At 32.5% G+C, this 19,335-nt stretch overlaps 2 protein-coding genes across 6 annotated transcripts in view; one reads left to right on the plus strand and one right to left on the minus strand.

Annotated features, from left to right (window-relative positions):
* The window catches only part of INTS12 (integrator complex subunit 12), a 35,037-nt gene extending 17,860 nt beyond the window's left edge, over positions 1-17,177 (plus strand). For 2 of the 5 annotated variants that reach the window (XR_012059769.1, XR_012059770.1), the window contains 4 exons: positions 2,073-2,219; positions 5,413-6,006; positions 14,371-14,450; positions 17,146-17,177. Coding sequence is in view for 3 of the 5 variants with exons in the window: in XM_072939357.1 (XP_072795458.1) it covers positions 2,073-2,219; positions 5,413-5,997 (732 nt within the window). In the remaining 2 variants the exon portion in view is untranslated. Of the gene's footprint in view, positions 1-2,072; positions 2,220-5,412; positions 6,101-6,262; positions 7,359-14,370; positions 14,451-17,145 lie in introns of those variants that run through there. The other 3 variants (XM_015249442.3, XM_072939346.1, XM_072939357.1) reach the window with 2 other exon arrangements.
* The window catches only part of ARHGEF38 (Rho guanine nucleotide exchange factor 38), a 109,946-nt gene continuing 103,070 nt past the window's right edge, over positions 12,460-19,335 (minus strand). Inside the window, exon 14 of the mRNA XM_006216154.4 lies at positions 12,460-12,645. Within this exon, the coding sequence (XP_006216216.2) occupies positions 12,460-12,645 (186 nt within the window). The remainder of the gene's footprint in view (positions 12,646-19,335) is intronic.

The raw sequence follows: 19,335 nt of genomic DNA on the forward strand, positions 1-19,335 counted from the left end.
CATTATTATGGAAAGACAGTTAAGAATGTTGTGATAGTGGGTGGCAGGGTCCAAGGTCATTCTTCAGTTCTGTAATTTTCCCTCTACCAGGTAATGGGTTTTGCCCCAGCATTAGGTGAGAGACTTATTGCAGTGGTTTACAACCTAAGGCAGTTACACATTCCTTCTCAGCAGTTTTTACAAACACGTGGTATTTTTGATTGCTGCCATACTGACAATTATTGACTTGAGTGGGGGAATTTCTTACATTCTGTTGGAGGCAGCCATCCAATGAAAAATTACAGTGCTTTTGTTGAACAACACTGAGTCAGTGATAATATCCTAGTTTCCTAAACTAGTATTACCAGCAAAGGACAAAGGGTTTTGGGGATCTCTTACTCAACTTCTAAGATAGCTAGATGAAATAGAGGAAGCAGAAAAAGATCCAAACATTTTCTCCTAGGCAGAGGTTCTTTCTGGGCTTCACTGTAATCTATTTTCATCTGCTAAAGCATACAAGTTATGTAGGTCTTCAGAGTCTAAGGACATCTACCCATATGGGTAGAGGGAAGTGTAAGATTGAAAGCCATAGGTATGGAACCATGTATTTCTAATTTACCCTGAAGGCTACATTCTCGTAACCTGGTTTTGCAGTAGAGGGTAAGATGATCTTTCTTGGTGGTTAGAGATATTTTCCCATATATATCTTCCAGCATCCTTAATAGTATTCTTGATCTGAATGTTGCTTTGTAAGTGATGTTTGAAAGTAGGTGTACTTTCATGTGTAAAGTATATAATACAGAAAATGGGATGAATTGGAACTTAAGGACAAAAATTATATTGAATGGAAAACCATAGCACGAGAAGATTACATGAGAAGGTCCAAAGATAAAACAACTGCATTCAAACTTCCAGAAATGAGAACACATTATTAATAAATTTCCTGATGTAGTCTTGCATGGCCTTATTAGGACTGTCAAAAGACAGTAAAATAGCTGGGAACCTCTTTACCCATCCAGTAGGGGTGAGTTCTTTCTGATTCAGTTTTTTCATCTTTTATAAATAATGATGATAAATAAATAGTAACTATTATTATTTGCACTCAACATGTGCCAGATATAATTCTAAACTCTTAATGTAATCATAATCCATTCTCATAACCCACCTTTGACACAAAAGCTTTTATCTCCATTTTGCAGATGAGATTGAGGCTTTTAGAGATGTACGTATTTTACTTGAGGTAACAGCTAGGGAAATAGTTGAGCTGGGTTTTACTACTAGTCCTGTTTGACTCCAAAAACTGTCCTCTCAAACACTGCACTCACTATATGGTTTACATAGTTAATACCATCTAGCTGGAGAACACTAAAGAATAGACTGAAAAATAGAGTTCTAAATTTTTAGAATTTAGTGAAGTACCTATTGTAAAATAAAGGAAAAAATCAATTATTGGTCAAAATAAAACTGAAAATGTATATAAAGGAATAGTGGGTGCAAATTGCTCTTTGGTAACAAAGAATTTTGTGTTTTGTGAACTTTAAATATTCGGTGAGACTTGTTCTGCACTATGGAAAAACCTCAAAAATGTTCATCATTTATCACAAATAGTTTTATCTCCCTGTTCTGTGTTCAAAACCACATAATCAATCTGAATTACCTTTTAACTCACCCTCTGTTACTCAGAGACTCACATGCCTGAACCCCAAGAAGAAAACTCCTGTCTTTGACCAGCCCTAATGAGAAATAAATGTGCTTCCTTATGAATGAAGCTAACAAATAATCCGTGATTTTTCCTTTTTTTTCAAACAATTTGTTTTGTTTTGTTAAAATGGTATTTAATCTACCCTAATCTGCATGATAATTAAAGCTTCCTATTATTTTTACTGTTTAGAAACTAATAAAATCTGTAAAACCATTAATATAATGATGATAAAAATAATTTTTCCAAGTCTGTATTTTCAATGTCATCATATTTTTTAAATGTTCAACTGTATTTCAATTTAATGAGGAGTCCTGTGATAGATTTTTATTGTTTTCTTGTGCGTTTAACTAAGATTTTGTAGCTAATTTAATCTTAACACTGATTTTTGTAGGCTCAAAAAACTCAGAAACCACCACAGAAACCAGCCCCCACGGTTGTTTCTGTAGCTCCAGCTGTCAAAGATCCTTTGGTTAAGAAACCAGAAACTAAACTCAAACAAGAGACAACTTTCCTAGCATTTAAGAGAACAGAAGTCAAGGTATAGTACATTCCATTTTTTTCTAACATTGGATTTTAACTTAGTTGACTAAATAATAGTTACTTGAAGAAAAATTAATGAGAAACTTTATATAGTAAATGGTCATATGTTGGAAATTAAGACTGCATTACTATTTTTTTTTAAATAGTTTCTTTTCTTTTTTTTCAAGCCAGCATTTTATTTTATTTGGTTTTTGTTTGTTTGTTGGTTGGTGGGAGGGAGGGAGGTAATTAGGTTTATTTATTTTTAGAGAAGGTACTGGGTCTTGAACCCAGGACCTCCTGCATGCTAAGCATGCGCTCTACCACTTGAGCTATACCCTCCCCCAAGGCTGCATTACTGTTAACTTTAGGTTGAAAGGGAACATTTGTATATAATTATTTAATTTTGAATTCTGCTGTTGTTCTTTTATCATAATTAGGAACTATTTGTGAGCATTCCAAGATAGCATTCTTTACCATTCCTATGTAGTCAGACATTTCTCTTCAGTTCGGAATTTGTTTTAAATTCTAAATACTTTTGCTCTCAGTAGCCCCAGTTTTGCTCCTCACATTGCTTGTGCTGATTGGCCCCATAGCTTTTTATCTCCCTACTTATGGAGAAGTTTTCTTGCTTTATCTTATTTTTTTCTACTATCATTAAGTTTCATGGTACCTATCTCTTATTATTTAAGGGGCCAGATTATCTAGTGAGAGTATCACCTTTCTCATTCCTAGGTTTTCATCCTTGAAATCATGCTACATTATTGTTAATATTCTGGCATTTTGATATCATGGAATAAAATATTTTTCTAATCTAATTTTATAACAAAAGAATGCTTTTACTGAGTTATACATTTCAATTTTAAGCAGAATACTAAAGATGGAAGAAAAAAATGTTAGCCCCAAATTCTCAAAGGTTAAACCCAGAAAACTCTAAAGATATAACCTTCTCCAAGTGGTTATAAGTAGCAAAGATCAGGAACATTGGTGTGATGATAAAAAAAATATGCATATAAAGTATGCTGAGAAAGATACTGATAATTTTATTTGCAGGTCATTTTAAATTTAATTTACCAAGAGTTAATATCCAAGGGATGTCTATTATTGATTTGTCAGATAGAAATTTGATGAACTAGAATAGAAGTAAGCATAATTTATTGACAGTAATTTGAGTTGCTATATTCTATACTTAAATCACTTTAGGTAGATTTTTATACTAACCTGTTACTACTAAAGTTTATTTTTAGGAAATTCAACATGAAATTATTTTACAGCAAATAAATTAAGGCCTTGGCTGTGATGTTTGTTCTGATTTAAGAGGTTTTGGTGTTTTTATTATAAAATAGAATAAATTTTTACTATAAAAAATTTATTCCCATTTATATATAAAAAGCAAATAAAATGGCTTTCTAACTAGGATAATGGGCAAAAAAAATTTATAAGTTAAGAACAGTTGAGAAATTTATTTCCTACACTAAAACAGTAAGAAATACTTGGTCTCCATTGTTTGTGTTCATCCTGATAGTATTGTAAGCCATCTGTTATTCAGTTGAAAAGCAATAGCAGTAACAGCAAGCCATTAAAATAAAATGCCATAGATACAGAACTCGCTTTCTCATTGGTACTTCATAAGTGTTGGTCTTTTTGATTACTTCAGATGTGTTTTCTTTTGTGAAGTTTTTTGAAAGATCATTTAGCCAGATGGTAGGCAGTTTTATGTTGAGTAGAAAAAAAAGGAAAAATATTAAATCTTTCATAACTGAAAATTACAAGTTTACTACACCTGTTTACTTCCTTTACTAAATTTTTCTCATTATATATGCATTCCTCTAGGAATTTGTAATTTATGCAAAGTTTGTCTTCTCTGGATAGCCTTATGAGGTAGTATTTGTATGATGTTACTGTAAAAAAAAAATCTTGTCATTTTTCAGAGTATGGGAAAAATAATCTGGACCCTCCTCTTATAAAGATCTCAAAACATTCTATTTTCATTACTTTTCACATTGGTTTAAAATGTTTAATGCAGACAATATTGAAGGCTGCTTTGTAAGAACTAAAAACATTTTTATCAACTCATTCAGAGTTCATTTCTAAAATATAACTGTGTATATTTTAGGCATGATAGCCACCGTGTTTTTGAATAAGATACCATTTGTAAGACTTTCTTTTTTTTACCTATTTAAGACATACTCTTAAGACTGTGAAGGTAGAAAAAGTACCAGTGAGAAATATGTTTCATAATTAATTTGAACAAAGTGAATTTTTCCCTAATGTGAAGGTGAAAAAAAATTGTTCCTGTGTGAATAAGAACAATATTTTTATAGTGACATTGGTATCCCTGTTAGCTTTTGACTGGCCATGGAAGTTAATTAGAAAAATTGAACTGTTACACCTTTAAGAAGTACATCTGGGAGTGAGTCAAACATACCCAAAATATCACTGTGCAGCTTATGAGGCAGTTGATAAAATCCTGTATACAGAAGCGAGGATCTCTTTGTGATAGTTTCAGTGGAAATATGGAAAAATAGTGAAAATTAAATCTTGAGAGCTTTTTAATATATCACTAGAGTTGTACAATTTCAAGCAGTTAACGTTGCACATTTGTATATATTTTGCAATGCAATAGCTGTTTGCTCAAAATTTGGGGGGAATTTGTTTTAAATAGGTTCCAAATCTCATACATTCACCCAATAAATAATATTGAATAATCTCTTTATCTCGGACATCTCTTAAATATCCTGGGTGTGAGCATTTTTGTCCATTAAGAGTGGATTCTATTTTTGAAATGATCCACAAGTCATTTGATGCAAGGTCTAATGAATTAGATGTTTTACTGAGCTAAATAATAACCTTTTAGGATGAAAAACAAATTAAAGCATTAAATCTAATTTTTCTAACATGGCTTGTAACTGAACCTAGAAGCAATCCTCTAAAAGAAATTCCATATATTTCTTTTTTGGAATGATTAGAACAAGAATATGGCATCCCATAATTTCTGCTTTGGAAATGGTGGCACCTGTTAGCCATGGATAGGTTTTGTGTATGTTTTTTCAGATTATTTCATCAGAACTTAATTTTGGTGGTGTGATTTAAATTTTCCAAGTCATTATTTTTGTATAAAAAGTCTTAATTAAACTTATTATATATATAAGAATATTATAGTACGTGCTAATTATACTTGGCTCATGTAACATTTATCTTATGTTTTTTAGACATCCACGGTTATTTCAGGAAATTCTTCTAGTACCAATGTTTCCTCTTCAGTAACTAGTGGCCTAACTGGATGGGCAGCTTTTGCAGCCAAAACTTCTTCTGCTGGTCCATCAACAGCAAAATTGAATTCAACAACCCAAAACAATAGCGGGAAACCTGCTACCTCATCAGCTAACCAGAAGCCTGTGGGTTTAACTGGTCTGGCAACATCATCCAAAAGTGGAATAGGTTCTAAAATAGGTTCCAGTAACAGCACTTCACCCACTGTACCACTGAAACCACCTCCACCTCTAACTTTGGGCAAAACTGGCCTTAGTCGCTCAGTTAGTTGTGACAATGTTAGCAAAGTAGGTCTTCCCAGTCCAAGTAGTTTGGTTCCAGGAAGCAGCAGCCAACTAAGTGGGAATGGAAATAGTGGAACATCGGGATCTAGTGGAAGTACCACTAACAAAACCGCTTCAGAATCGAGCAGCTCGCCCTCAGCATCCCTTAAAGGTCCAACTTCACAAGAATCACAGCTCAATGCCATGAAGCGATTACAGATGGTCAAGAAGAAGGCCGCCCAAAAGAAACTCAAGAAGTAATATGGCCAAGTAGGTTTTTATATCACATTACCCTAAAGATTAAAATCTTATTAAGATATAAACTGTAATATACTATAATTTAATAAAAATCTTTATAATGAAATTTTTATTATTTCTTACCTTAAAAAGCTAAATGTTATTTAGCAAAACTTGGAAATGTTTGTTATTTTAAATCTGTTTAACATTTTTATTTTGACAATTTTTGTAGTGTGTGAAAACAATGATTAGAAATCTAGTTTGTTTTTGTTTTTGTTTTTTAATGGAGGTACTGGGATTGAACTCAGGACCTGGTGCATGCTAAGCATGAGCTCTACCACCGAGCTATACCCACCCTCCACCAACAAGAATGACTAATTCTTGATGAGAACTTCCAGAATCACGGAAGACTGGTAGCACATGTGAATTAAAAAAAAAAAAGTTTATCTTCTAGCAAAATCCCAGTAATTGATTCTGCTGAATAAGGATTCTTACAAGTTTGCAGGAATGACCCAATAATAAAGTTTTCTACTCCCTCCACCCCATCACCTGGGTATTCAGTGTCAGTCCCCAGCTTCATTTCAATTGATTCTCCCTCTCCTCCCAAAAATTTCATCTCCCCTTTTTCAAAATTAAATTTTTGTAATTGATTTCTCATACCCGGAATTATATTTTTACCTTTTTCAGTCACCTCATATCAGTTACTTAGGGATATGTCTCTTCCAGTAGATTGTGAACTCTCATGTCCTTTTAATGCAGTACTTTTCTCACATTGTTCACTTCCCTTACATTGTCAGTGTAACGTATGCACATAGTATATACTTAATAAATGTTGAATTTTGATTTATCCTTGTTACACACATTCCTGAGAATTTCTTGAGAAAAAATGCCCATTCCAAGAGTCTTTGTGGATGGATAATTTCTGATTACATACTGATAGCTTCTTCCTATACCATGAAAAAAAGGCTATTTTTACTGCCCCAAGATGTTACAACATTTTACCTAATTTTAGTTAATTTGTATAAAAGAAGTTCCCATATAATGACTAATTCTTAAGATTGTTTTGAAGTATGTGTGTGTACGTTGGGTCAGAAGGTTTCAGGGGTCTGAGTTGTTGCCTTACTTGCAAGCTAGCCAATTATCCTACCACTGTTTTACATATATATTCTGATAGAAGACTTGAGGCTTTCTGGATCAGAGGAGTAGTTTATTGCTCCCAATCGCAGGAAAATGTAGCAGCTGTTTTGTACTTCATGAATACCTCATTTCATCCAGAAACTAGAAATCCAACAAATTCCTCCTTTCGCTAGACTGAGCAGCCTTGTTCCTTCAGTTTTGATGTGTTACTAAACCTTCACTCAATAAACTTCTCATTTCAAACTCTTTCCCTTAATCCTTATATTTTTAATATCATATATTGTAAAATATATTGATAACTGATTTCCATGAAGATAAAGCTTTTTAAAGTATGCTTGGTTGCTTTTAAGGAAAGGTATTTTAAAACTGCTGTTAAATAATGACACTAAATTATTCAGGATAAATTACAATTCAAGATTGAGATAATCCTATTACTTACAAAGTGGAGTAAACATCTATTTACATGTTTAAAATCCGCCTGCAGATGTTTTTGCTTTGAGAAACGTGGATTTCAGTTGATTAAATATCAATTTGTCATCAACCCCAAGTCCCCTTTAGTGTCAAACGACCAAAAAATACATTGATATATTCATCATTATTTGTTTATAGTTCAGGGCCAGTTTGGACTAAACTAGACAAAATGACCTGACACAAGCTCAGCTCAACAACTATAACAGTTAATAACTTCAGTACCTACAAGAAGTTAAAGCACATTGGCACTTGAAATGGAAAATTTTATTCCATCATACTCAAAATGTGCTGGATAGAGTTGGAAAAAAAGCAATTATTTTACTTTCTGTAGTACTTCAGAGAGGACTTTAGAAAACTTGTTTAGGAAGCAATATAATTTTTGAGTATGGCTCTTTATATGGACTATATGTGTGTATAAATATATATTTAGAATCTGTATATAGGTATAAGATGCATTCATCTAGTAATGTATAACTCAGTTTGGTATTTCATAGAGGTATATTTGGTATTAGAGTTTCCTTGTCCTCAAGTAGCTCCTAAACCTTGATTTTTCCCTACCATTAAGTGAGGTTTAAGGTTTTTTAACTGAGCATGTGATGATGAAAGTGGCCAGCTTTGTATTAGTAGTGTTTGTCTTTTTTTGTTGTTGTTGTTACATGTAGTTCGTTTTTCCCACTAGAATTTAAGTTATATGAGGGCAAGGATTTTGTGTATCTTGTACACCATAGTATTCCCACTGCAGTTCTTGGCTCAGTGAATGAATAGACAGTTTTGGCAAACCAAAAAGTAAGCTTTTAGGATTATAAATTCAAATCCCATTTCAGTAGAAATTTGGCTAATATCACTTTTCTGTTAGTATATATATATATATATTTCTTTCTCTTAGATTATGTAATCAGAGATTTTAGTGACTTAGAAAACTCTAAAAGAACACTGTCTTAAAGTCAGAAGACTGATTTTGAATCCCAGTCCCTCCATGTATTAGCTGTGTGATCTGTTTCCTCCTCTATAAAACATAAATGATAATTAATGAGATAAAATGGAAGACCTCTAATATTGAAAGGTTAGGTGATTCCAGCTCTTAACAAGGATATGATAGTACCATTTTATTAGTAACATTACAAATTATGATGACCTTAGGTTATATAGGAAATACATCATTTTATAGAGAAGTTTTTATTAGTGCAATAATTATAAAATTATATAAGCAATTGGAGAAAGCCATAAATACATTTACATACCATAATATTTCTTTAAAGCAAGGTAAGCTGTATTTAATTTACTAAGAATACATTCCCTAGATTTTTGAACAAGAACATCTCATTCCAGTATATGCTAAAATGTACTTATTTTCATGAAAAATTAAAGCAAATCTTTCCTCTGTCTAGAGTGTAGTATTGTGAAAGCAGTAACTGGCTTACAGAGACTCAGTGTGAATTCTTGTGGCCCTGGAGTAAAGATTTGTTATATTGGAATAATTTCGTAGATCACAGAGAATTTAATGACTGAGTTTATATATACATACTATTTAGTATGTATAGGAGGAGGAAGATAATTGAAAAAATAAGACTTTAAAAATAGTAACCTTTTATAAATAGTTAGATAGCCCTAGAGAGTATAAAGTCCTTTCAGTCCTTTCAGTCAATGAAATGTAATTCCTTCCTCATCAAATATAATGTAAATTTGTATGTCTAATTTAGCTTAAATTTTGTGAGGTTTCTAGATGTATTCAGTATTGAACAGTGCATTTAGTACCTTAAGAAGCCATAGTTATGACAAATAGGATATAAATAGTTTTCTTGCCATCTTAGAATATAAAGATTTCCACTCTTTATTCATATTACTTTGAGAGGTTTTTGCAAGAGACAAAAGTCCAAACAGCTTATGAAAAAAGTTTTTTATTCTATGTTAACTAGTTTTTGTAAATCATCTGCATATTCATCACAAATAGTGACAGGCACTGAATAGCCATCTTCCAAAGTCCAAATTATATAAAAGGCAAGATATGGAATATACCAGCACTTAAAGTATTTCATGCAGTGCTGCACTGCATTTATATGATTAACAATGTGCATTATATCTCTTCTGCACAAGTCTTCTTTCATAGGATTGTTTTGTACTAATAAATACTAAAACCAGGTATTTTTCTGAAACACAAGGAATGTTCAGGTAGTGGCTTTCTGACTTTTTCACATGATTTAAGCACCCATAGTGGTTTTGTATTACTGGATTTTTTATGATTTCTAAACATTATTATGTATATTAGTTTAGAGCACCTGCATTTAAAAATAAATACTAAATATAATGTATACATACACCTGTTTGTTTTACAAAGGAAAAAAACCCACAAAAGTTTCCCCTTCTTTCTCGATAGAAATACCTATTTCAGAGAATTCTGTACAATAGCATTTAATTTTAAAGATATAAAGAAAGAATATATAATTACATTAGTATACTTTGCCTTAATCATAATGATGTCACCCACAGTTTTATCTTTTTAAGCTTTTTGAAGACTTAAACACATTATAACTATCTTGGAATTTTATTTCCCTTATGCCCAACAAAATAATGCCTGACCTCAAAATTACAATTACTTGATTTGAAATAACATACTTAGAAAATGAATGTATAATGTTCACATACACACACAAAAAACCTAAATGGCATATGAGATGTAGGTTGTATTTTTAAAATAGCAACAAAGGAGTTTTATAACAATGTATGTTTACCACAATAGTGGGGGACTGCAGAAGCGCGCTTCATTACAGCTCTTGCTCAGCAACTACTGACTGCAGCTATGATTTTAGTGGTGTGGTTTCCTCTAAGGTCAGTCAGGATGCATCAATCCTAGGACCACACGGGTAGACCAAACTTCTCATATACATCTAATCACTTATTTCAGCCAGAAAAGCAGACATGTGTTACTCATATAATTCTATTTTATGGGGAGTATTAAGGTCACAGCTAATTTAAATTATATAAAATTTCCCCACTATTTTGGTTGTTGGGCATGTTCATATTTTCCACAAGTAGCAAATTTGGATTTCCTTTTGCTTTACGCTAAGGAAACTGGGATGTACACTATCGGGTACAAAGGACCATTTAAAAGACATATAAAAAGTCCCTGTGTATCCAAAAAAGAGAGTCTTCTTTTGGTACCTAACTGAAAACAGAATATTTTATGCAAAAACAACTTACAAGTAGAACCTTATGAACCTATGTTTAGATTAAGAATTTTAGGAACAATATGAAATAGAAGTTTTTCTGTCATATAAAGTCTTACTTTGAGTTTCTGTAGTTGTACATGTCATATATGTACATGAAAGTCAACAGCCCTCTGAGAAGCAGCACTCTTCATTTCATTTGTACTCTTCAGTATATGTGTAACAATGTACACTATAGAGGCAAAGTCTTTGAAAGTAATTTTAATTTTAATCTTAAAATGTAGTGTATTAGCACCAAACATGGACAATAAAAATCCACCTTATTTTGGTTTTTAAAGGAAACCACTAAGTCAAACTTAATCTTCTTCTGTTCCAAAGAAGCATCTTTAGTTCAATAAAATGTCTTGGAACAAAATATGCCTGAAATCATAGGGGACAGTTCTGAGCTATTCCTAAATTAAAGTTCAGTGTCCCAGGACATTGTGTTACAGCAAATGTTATCCTCAATGCCTGCCTTGTCTAAGTACAAATCAGCAACTAAAAATATTTACATCTTGGCTCAGAGCATGGAAAACACATTCCCCATTCATCATCCACATGATTGAGTGATCCAAAAATATTTTCTCATTAAAGCATCATTAGTGATCATGTAGGATAGTTTTTAAACAATTATATTTTCAAAAAAGTTTAAGCAAAAAATAAAAATAATTAACCTAGATAGTTCTTTTTCTCTAGGCTAATAACGTGAAAGTTCCTATAGCCCCTGATTTTGAAAAATTTCTCAATACTTAAATATAGACCTAAGAAGAAAACAGTCCTCATCAATGTCCGTTATTTGCATCACTAAGTTCTTTGCTGATAGCAAATGTAACCATGTAGTGATTGGGAGTATGGACCTCAGAACCAGACTTGGGTTTGAGTCCCAGCCCTACCACTTAATACCAATGTGACTTGGGCTAAACGAATTATTTCATCTCTTTGGGCCACAGTTTCCTCATAATGTGAGTATCAAGTAAGTTACCACATAAAAAGCATGCATAGTAATGTCTTGCATGTAGTATGCATTCAGTAAATGTTAGCTATTATTATTATCCTGTTATTGAGAGTTTTTTAAATTCAAAACTTACATTAAAGAGAGGCTCCACATCAAAGATTTCTAGTTGACTGTTAATTAAGTAACCAATTCCTATTCTTACGTCTATTCAGTATACTCCCTGGTTCATGCATGTATGTGTATAATCTATACCATGTAGTACACATATATGTGTGTAAACTGTATAATGTGTATGGTGTATATTTGTGTATGTATATACATGCATGCATGTGCAAGAGAGAAAAATATGAAAAAACATTTAAAGCAAAATACATAACACAAAAAAAATACAGTAAATTGAAAAAACCTTGCCCTTAGATCCAACGTTTCATGATGATAAAGAACCCATACCCTTTCAGAAGATCACTTTTAAGTAGCTGATAGTTGGAGCTGAAGCTATTTGTTTTGCTTTTCCTGTTTGTTTAGTGTTTTCTTCAACATGTATCCTTCATTAATACATTTTGAAATAATCTTGTTAGGAAGCACATTGTTCCTTAAAACAGTATCAGTTCATGGAGTTTTGGAGGTTTCTTGATTTCCAGGCCAACATTTTGTAATGTCAGTTTTATGAGGTAGTGAATCAACAACTTGCCAGAAAATAGAAGTCAAAGGCTTATTTTCTCAAGCATAAGTCATCTTCCCAAGGTAGTTAGCTGGAACATAGCCTTTCTGCCCTTGAACTTCAGCTAACCACCATTCTTTATTGCCACTTAGGTCACAAAATCTAAGTATATGGACTCTTTGGTATTCCTGAAGGCTGAGTTCATGGTCACTCCGTGCTTGAAAGGCATGAACTGCATAGAAAATCTAGACAAAAAAGAAAATGACATTGTTAGAAGCAGACCTAAAAATTTAGACAATAAAGTTTTCCAGGCTTTTAGAAAAAAATGTTAAGTTTTCTTATTTTTCCAAAGTCACATTTCCCCAACTCCTGTTGGATTTATTTTGCTGAAGTATGGCCCAGTTGAAAATAAAGTGGAACTGTCATTCTTATTGTTCTGTTGGAAGGAATCTAAATTATCCACTCTAGAAGGCAATTTGGCACTTTCTGTTAAAAGACTTTTTTAATGTTAACTTTTTGATTCAATAATAGCTCCAAGAGTCTCATACAGAAACAAACATTGGCAGAGATTTTTGCACAATAAGGTTACTGCAATACCCACTTGTGAGGTGAAAAGTGGGAGAGAAGTGGGAATAACACTAAGGGTTCAGCAAAATAATAGTTAAATTCTGGATCCTTACTCTAAGGAAATTTATAGTCGCAGAAATAATGTTTTCTAAGACTAATAACATAGGAAAATGCTTATGATAAAATATTAAGAAAATAAAAGACATAAAATCAGGTGTACAATGTAAGTATTGTTAGATTTTTTTTTTGGTAGAGTTAAAGCTGATTTTCATTTTTATTTCTTTCCTTATTGTATAAACTTTTATAATGACAATGTATTAAATTTGTAAGTTTAAATTAAAGTGACCTAGAGAGACTAATAAAATATATTTCAGTCATAAGAATTTTTCTTTAACCTCAAAAGAACACTTCATAATTATTAGATGCATAAGAAGAAGTGTTTAGTCCCTCTTCCACTAAAATCATGACTTAATAAAAATGTTTAGTTATGGTATAAAATTAAGTACCAACTAACATTTATTCATTCATTTATTTAATTAGAATTTATTAAGTACATATTAAGTAGAAGATTATGTTATCAGAAAGCTTATAACCCAGCTGGGAAAAAAATGCAAAAAAAAAAAAAGACGCATGTAGAATAGATAAACAAGATTGTACTGTATAGCACAGGGAAATATATACAAGATCTTGTGATAGCTCACAGTGAAAAAAAATGTGACAATGAATATATATCCATTCATGTGTAACTAAAAAGTGTGCTCTACACTGGAATTTGACGCAACATTGTAAAATGACTATAACTCAATAAAAAAATGTTAAAAAAAAAAAAAGGCACATGTGAAAACAAAACAAAACAAAACACCCTGCAGGCAATATATATCAACTAATTGTGAACTGGATTTTAGAAGAATTAACCTTTTATAAGTGACGAAGTTGATAAAAGGGATGAGTATGTCTTATTGGAAGGTACAGAGATGAATACATGAAAACAGTATATGGGAAAGACAAGCAGATTAAGATTTCCAAAATTGAGGGTCCATATAAAAAGGAAATTTTGAAAAATAAGGTGATTTCATTGCGCAGGAAAAGAGATGGTAATGTGGGAAGGAAACTGCAGTTGACCCTTGAACAGCACAGGTTTGAACTGTGTGGGTCAATTTATATGGAGATTTTTTTCAATAAATAAATTGGAAAAACTGGGGGAGATTTGAGACAATTTCAAAAAACTCACAGATGAACCATGTAACCTAGAAATATTGAAAAAAATATGAAAAAAGTAAGGTATGTCATGAATGCATAAAAATATGTAGATACTAGTCTATCCTTACATAGGCATGAGTGATATTTAACATAAAATTAATAACATGTTAATTTTCTTACTGTTTTATAATTTTGCTTTCAAGGAATTACATTACCATTACCATTCAGTATGCCTCTCTCTCTCTCATAATTGGAGAGACTGCATATCAGCCTATCATCACAGGTAAGTGATTTTTTTTTAAATGTTTCAAAATGTTTCCAATACTGTATTATGAGTATGACTAATAATATATGTCATAAAAATTTTATAATGATTTATTCATTAGTGTATAAGCTAGGCTGCCATAAAGCAATCATATTAGTTACACGAGGCTACCATAAAGCAATCATATTGCTCCTTTGTTATCAATGCATGAATCGTTATATCTGTAAATAAATAGGAATTTCTTTTTTATATTTTTTCATTTCTGATGTCAAGTGTTAGAAATACATGTAACATCTACAGTGTCTTGTATCATATAATAAAATATTGATGTAGGTACTGACAAATGATTCATTTTGTAAACAGATGACAAACTTATAGTATTGATAAATATAGTACAGTACTGTAAATGTATTTCCCTTATGATTTTCTTAATAACATTTTCTTTTTTCTAGGTTACTTTATTGTATGTGTGTGTGTGTGTGTATGTATGTATGTATATATATATATATATATATAAGATACATGTAACATACAGAAATGTGTTAATCAACTGTCTATATTATCAATAAGGCTTCTGGTCAACAGTAGGCTATTAGTGGTTAAATTTTGGAAGAGTTAAAAGTTTTCTGCAGATTTTCAACTGCCAATGGGGTTGATATCCCTAACCCCCACGTTATTCGAGGGTCAACTGTATAATTACAGTGTAAGCTGTTCTTTAGATCTTGAACTGTTATTTAACTTTTGATGGTCTTTTGATACCACTGATTTATATATCATCTCAACTCTAGCATGAGCTCCACCTCAAGTAAAGAAACCATGTTACAACTTTTTTCCAGTGACCACATCATGGCACACATATATGTCGATTTGACTTGAAAGTAAGGCTGAAAGGCTTGGATATCATACAAGAACATATAAGAGGTCTTCTTGTGTCATGAAAGATACATACAAGCCAGACTAGTGGACATGGATTATTTTGTAACTTAAAAAAGTAAAGAGAAAACAAAAAAAGAGGTGCCAGAAATTCCTGAGCAATGGAATGGTAGCAATAATAACCACCTTTTATAGCTCTCGTGACAGTTTACATGTCAAATGTGCCTTATCCTCAACAACCCTGTGAGTTGTGACTTGGAGAAGTAACATGCTCTTAATCACAGAGTTAGTCTGTAGCATATCTTCTAACTCCAAATCCTGGGCTTGGTCCATTTCTCATAGTAATTTAGGAGCCAAATTCTTGTCCTGACAAGAATGTGCAGAGTGTATTCTTGTAGAAAGGGACTGGAATCCCTAAAATGTTGCTGCTGGGTTTTTTGTTTTTATTTAGAAAGTGAAGACATTGAATATATCCACATGAGCAGAGTAGGGCATTTGGTTTGCAAAATCTTTCAGGAAATGATGTATCATAATACTACAGCTTCTGAAATAATCTGTAAGAGCCCACATTATCAGTTGCTAGCCATCTTTTGCAACTTTTATGCATAATAAATATGCCTCACCAGTGCAGCCATAGATATTTTAACAGGTCAAATTACCTACTAATATACTATTCCTAAATATTTATGGTAGCCTTTCATTTGGTGCATATTCTCTCAGGGGGAATATAAAACCTTCCATCTAGATCTATTTGGTATGAAATTATCGCAAAGCTTGTATTTTAAACACTCAATATAGATTCTCATAAATTGTATTTTAAATTTAAAGTACAAAATTACAACATGTACTTTCAATACTTTAGACGATCATGGTCCTAAATTAATTTAGGATGAGCATTTTTCAGCTTTTATATTTCTTTATGCCTCCATTTAACATAAGGTAGATATTCAAAATGGAAGTAAGTCTGCTTTTAAAGAGACAGTGGTTAATAATGTTAGACCACAAGTTAGAAGTTTTCAATAGGTTATGGATTTAAGAGCTAAGAATGTCTCCCTTAAAAAAATATTTTAATTGTTCTAGGTTGTATTTTTCAAACTTTCAGTGTTAATATGTTTTACTCCAGACACGTTAATTAAAATTTTGTTAATTTAAGCCATAATCATCTGATCCTTTTCTTTTTTCCCTTGGCACTTATCAATATATATCTTATTAGTTGCTTCCTTGAAATCTGTGAAGCTCTGGCTCATTTTAAGTACAATATTCTATGACTCCAACCCAGTTTCACAGCATTTACTTTTTTTTTGTAACACTCTGTTTTATATTATTGACTCATACCGGATTTATTACCCACTATTCATAACCACCAGCTCTTTCCTTGTGGTGTCACAGCCAGTTCAGCATTTCCTTATTCTTTATTTGTACATTTAATTGTTCCTCCCTTAGTGAGCCACATTACCTCTCTTCACTGAATCTCATTTTATTGATTTCATCCCAGTTTTCCAATTAGCAACCACAAAAATCATAAGATAGTTTAATCTTCCTTTCCAAAACTAAAATTACAAAACCAGCATTTATGGTATTATATCATATGTAGCTCAGGAAGCCAAGATAGTTATATTGCATGAAAAACACTCATTCTTCTCTCCCACTCATTAGAAGCAAGCTTTCATTTTCTTTAGTTAAAAATTATGAATTGTTATTACGTAAGTAATTGTAAAAAAAATTTTTAAATAAAGGTAAGCAAAAAAATAAACTATCCAACTTCTATTAATACCTTGTTTTTCTTTTATCCTTTCTTCCTTTTCTTCTTCCTCTTTTCTTTATACCTACCTACCTGAAGTGGTAATAAACATGTAATTATAGTACACGTAATTTTTGCCACCTGCTTTTTCACTTCAAAATATATTTTAAAATCTTTTCATTTCAATATATAGGTCTTGAAAGCATCATTTTCATGACTACTTAAATACATTATGTTACTGTCTGCTGACTTTTGATGCACTTTGTAAATAATGGCATACTAAACATATAGCATTATTATGATAAGCAATTGAAAAAATGTAAAGATGAGGGACTAGACAATGAATCTAGAGTTAGCAGAACAGCTTTTTAAAAGTCAAAAATTGTGTTCTCAGTATTATTTATGTGAAAAAAAGAAAAGAGCACTGATTCTCAGATATTGCTTCCCTCTAAAGCTGGTTTTAGCCATTATTAAACCTGATCCTCTTTGAGAAGTATCAAAGATTGTTATCACATTTGTCCAGCATCCTGCTCACCAAACAAGGCATCTTAGATAGTATGGTAGGAGAATTCTAAGACTGACCCCAAGATTACCACCTCCTGTTGAGCATGTTCTATATAACCCCATATGTGAATATGATGGGATTTCACTCCTATGATTAGGTTACATTATTTACAAAGGTAAAGGGATTTTTGCAGAGGTGCCTAATAAGGTCCCTAATATGCTGACTTTGAGTTAGTTGAAGACTATCCTGTGTGGGCCTGACATAATCAGGTAAGCCTTTAAAAGAGAGTCCAGATCTTCTCTGAAGGGAGAGAGCTGAAATGAGAGAGGTGCTCTCCTACCGGCTTTGAAGAAGCCAAAGCCATGTCGTGAACTGCCTATGGAGACAGCCACGTAGCAAGGATCTGAGAGCAGCCTGGTTGAAAGTGGTCCTTGGCTGACAGCCAGCAAGAAAATGGAAGCCTTGGTGCTACTGGAACAAGGAACCAAATTTTGCCAACAACCACAAGCTTGGAAAAGAACTCTGAGTTTCAGAAAGGAGCACAGCCAAGCCAAACGTCTAGACTGCAGCCATAGGAGCTACTAAGTGGAGCACCCAGCTAAGCTGTGCCTGGACTGCTGGCCATGGAAATGGTGAGATAATAAATTTATGTTGTTTTAAGCCACTTAGTTTTTGATAATTTGTTATGCAGCATAGAAAACTAACACAGATTATGCCATTATTATTTCATGGGAAAACCCTGCAATTTGGGTTGGGTTATTTCAACTCAGAGGGAAGGTATAGGGGATCCTATGTGGTCACAGATCCAAGCTGCATTTTCTAATCCAGCTATATTAGTAATAGCGTTTATATTTATATCCCTGACACCAGGGTCTATTTTGAATTGAATCTAAACTCAGAGGAAAAGGAGAACAAATAGAACTTTATGGAGAGATATCATTAATATACTTTCTGTTTTGAGCAAAAGAAAATTACCTCATTTTTTTTTCCTCTCAGTAATAGAAACTTCTGAAGGACCTAATTCCTCTGATATGCATTGATATGGTTACTCAAAGAGAACTACTCTGCAATAGCAGTAGTGAGAACTAGGTGCAGTTTTAGACTATGAAACCTGTGCTGAAAGGGCCTAAGTAAGGTGCTTAATCCAAAAGTCCCTGTAAAGCCAACTTAGAACTAGAACTCAACATCAAGCTAGCTTTAGGGTGTCTTGACAAATTTGGTCCTCCAATGTCTGTCCTTCCAGGTTATTGAGATAAGGCCAAGTCAGCCAGGACATTTAACCAATTATGTAGATTTCACTGATAAAAATTCTCTAATCAGTTGGCATTATAACATTATATTGTCTTACAGAAACTGAATACACTATGAGAGTGAATGAATAATAGAAAAATAGGGTTTTGAAACTTCAAGTCAGAAAAGTGGTAAGAACACACAGTAATGTATAGATGAGTTTAGAATCAGTCATGACTGGGAGAAAATATTTGTAAATTATGTATCTGATAAAGAACAGCATCCAGAACTATATAAAGAAGTCTTAAAACTGGATAATGGGATGGGAAATTACCCAATTTTTTAAGTGGCCAAATATCTGAAAAGACATTTTACCAGAGAAGATACAGGAATGGCCAATAAGAACATGCAAGATACTCAACAGCATTAGTCATTAGGGAAATGCAAAGTAAAACTACATTGAGACACTACTTTGCCTCCAGTAAGATGGCTGTAATAAAAGATAATAAATCCAGGATGTAGAGAAACCGCAATTCACAACCCTCATATATTGC

This window comes from Vicugna pacos, chromosome 2 (genome assembly GCF_048564905.1).
Source record: "Vicugna pacos chromosome 2, VicPac4, whole genome shotgun sequence".
Taxonomy (NCBI): Eukaryota; Metazoa; Chordata; class Mammalia; order Artiodactyla; family Camelidae; genus Vicugna; species Vicugna pacos.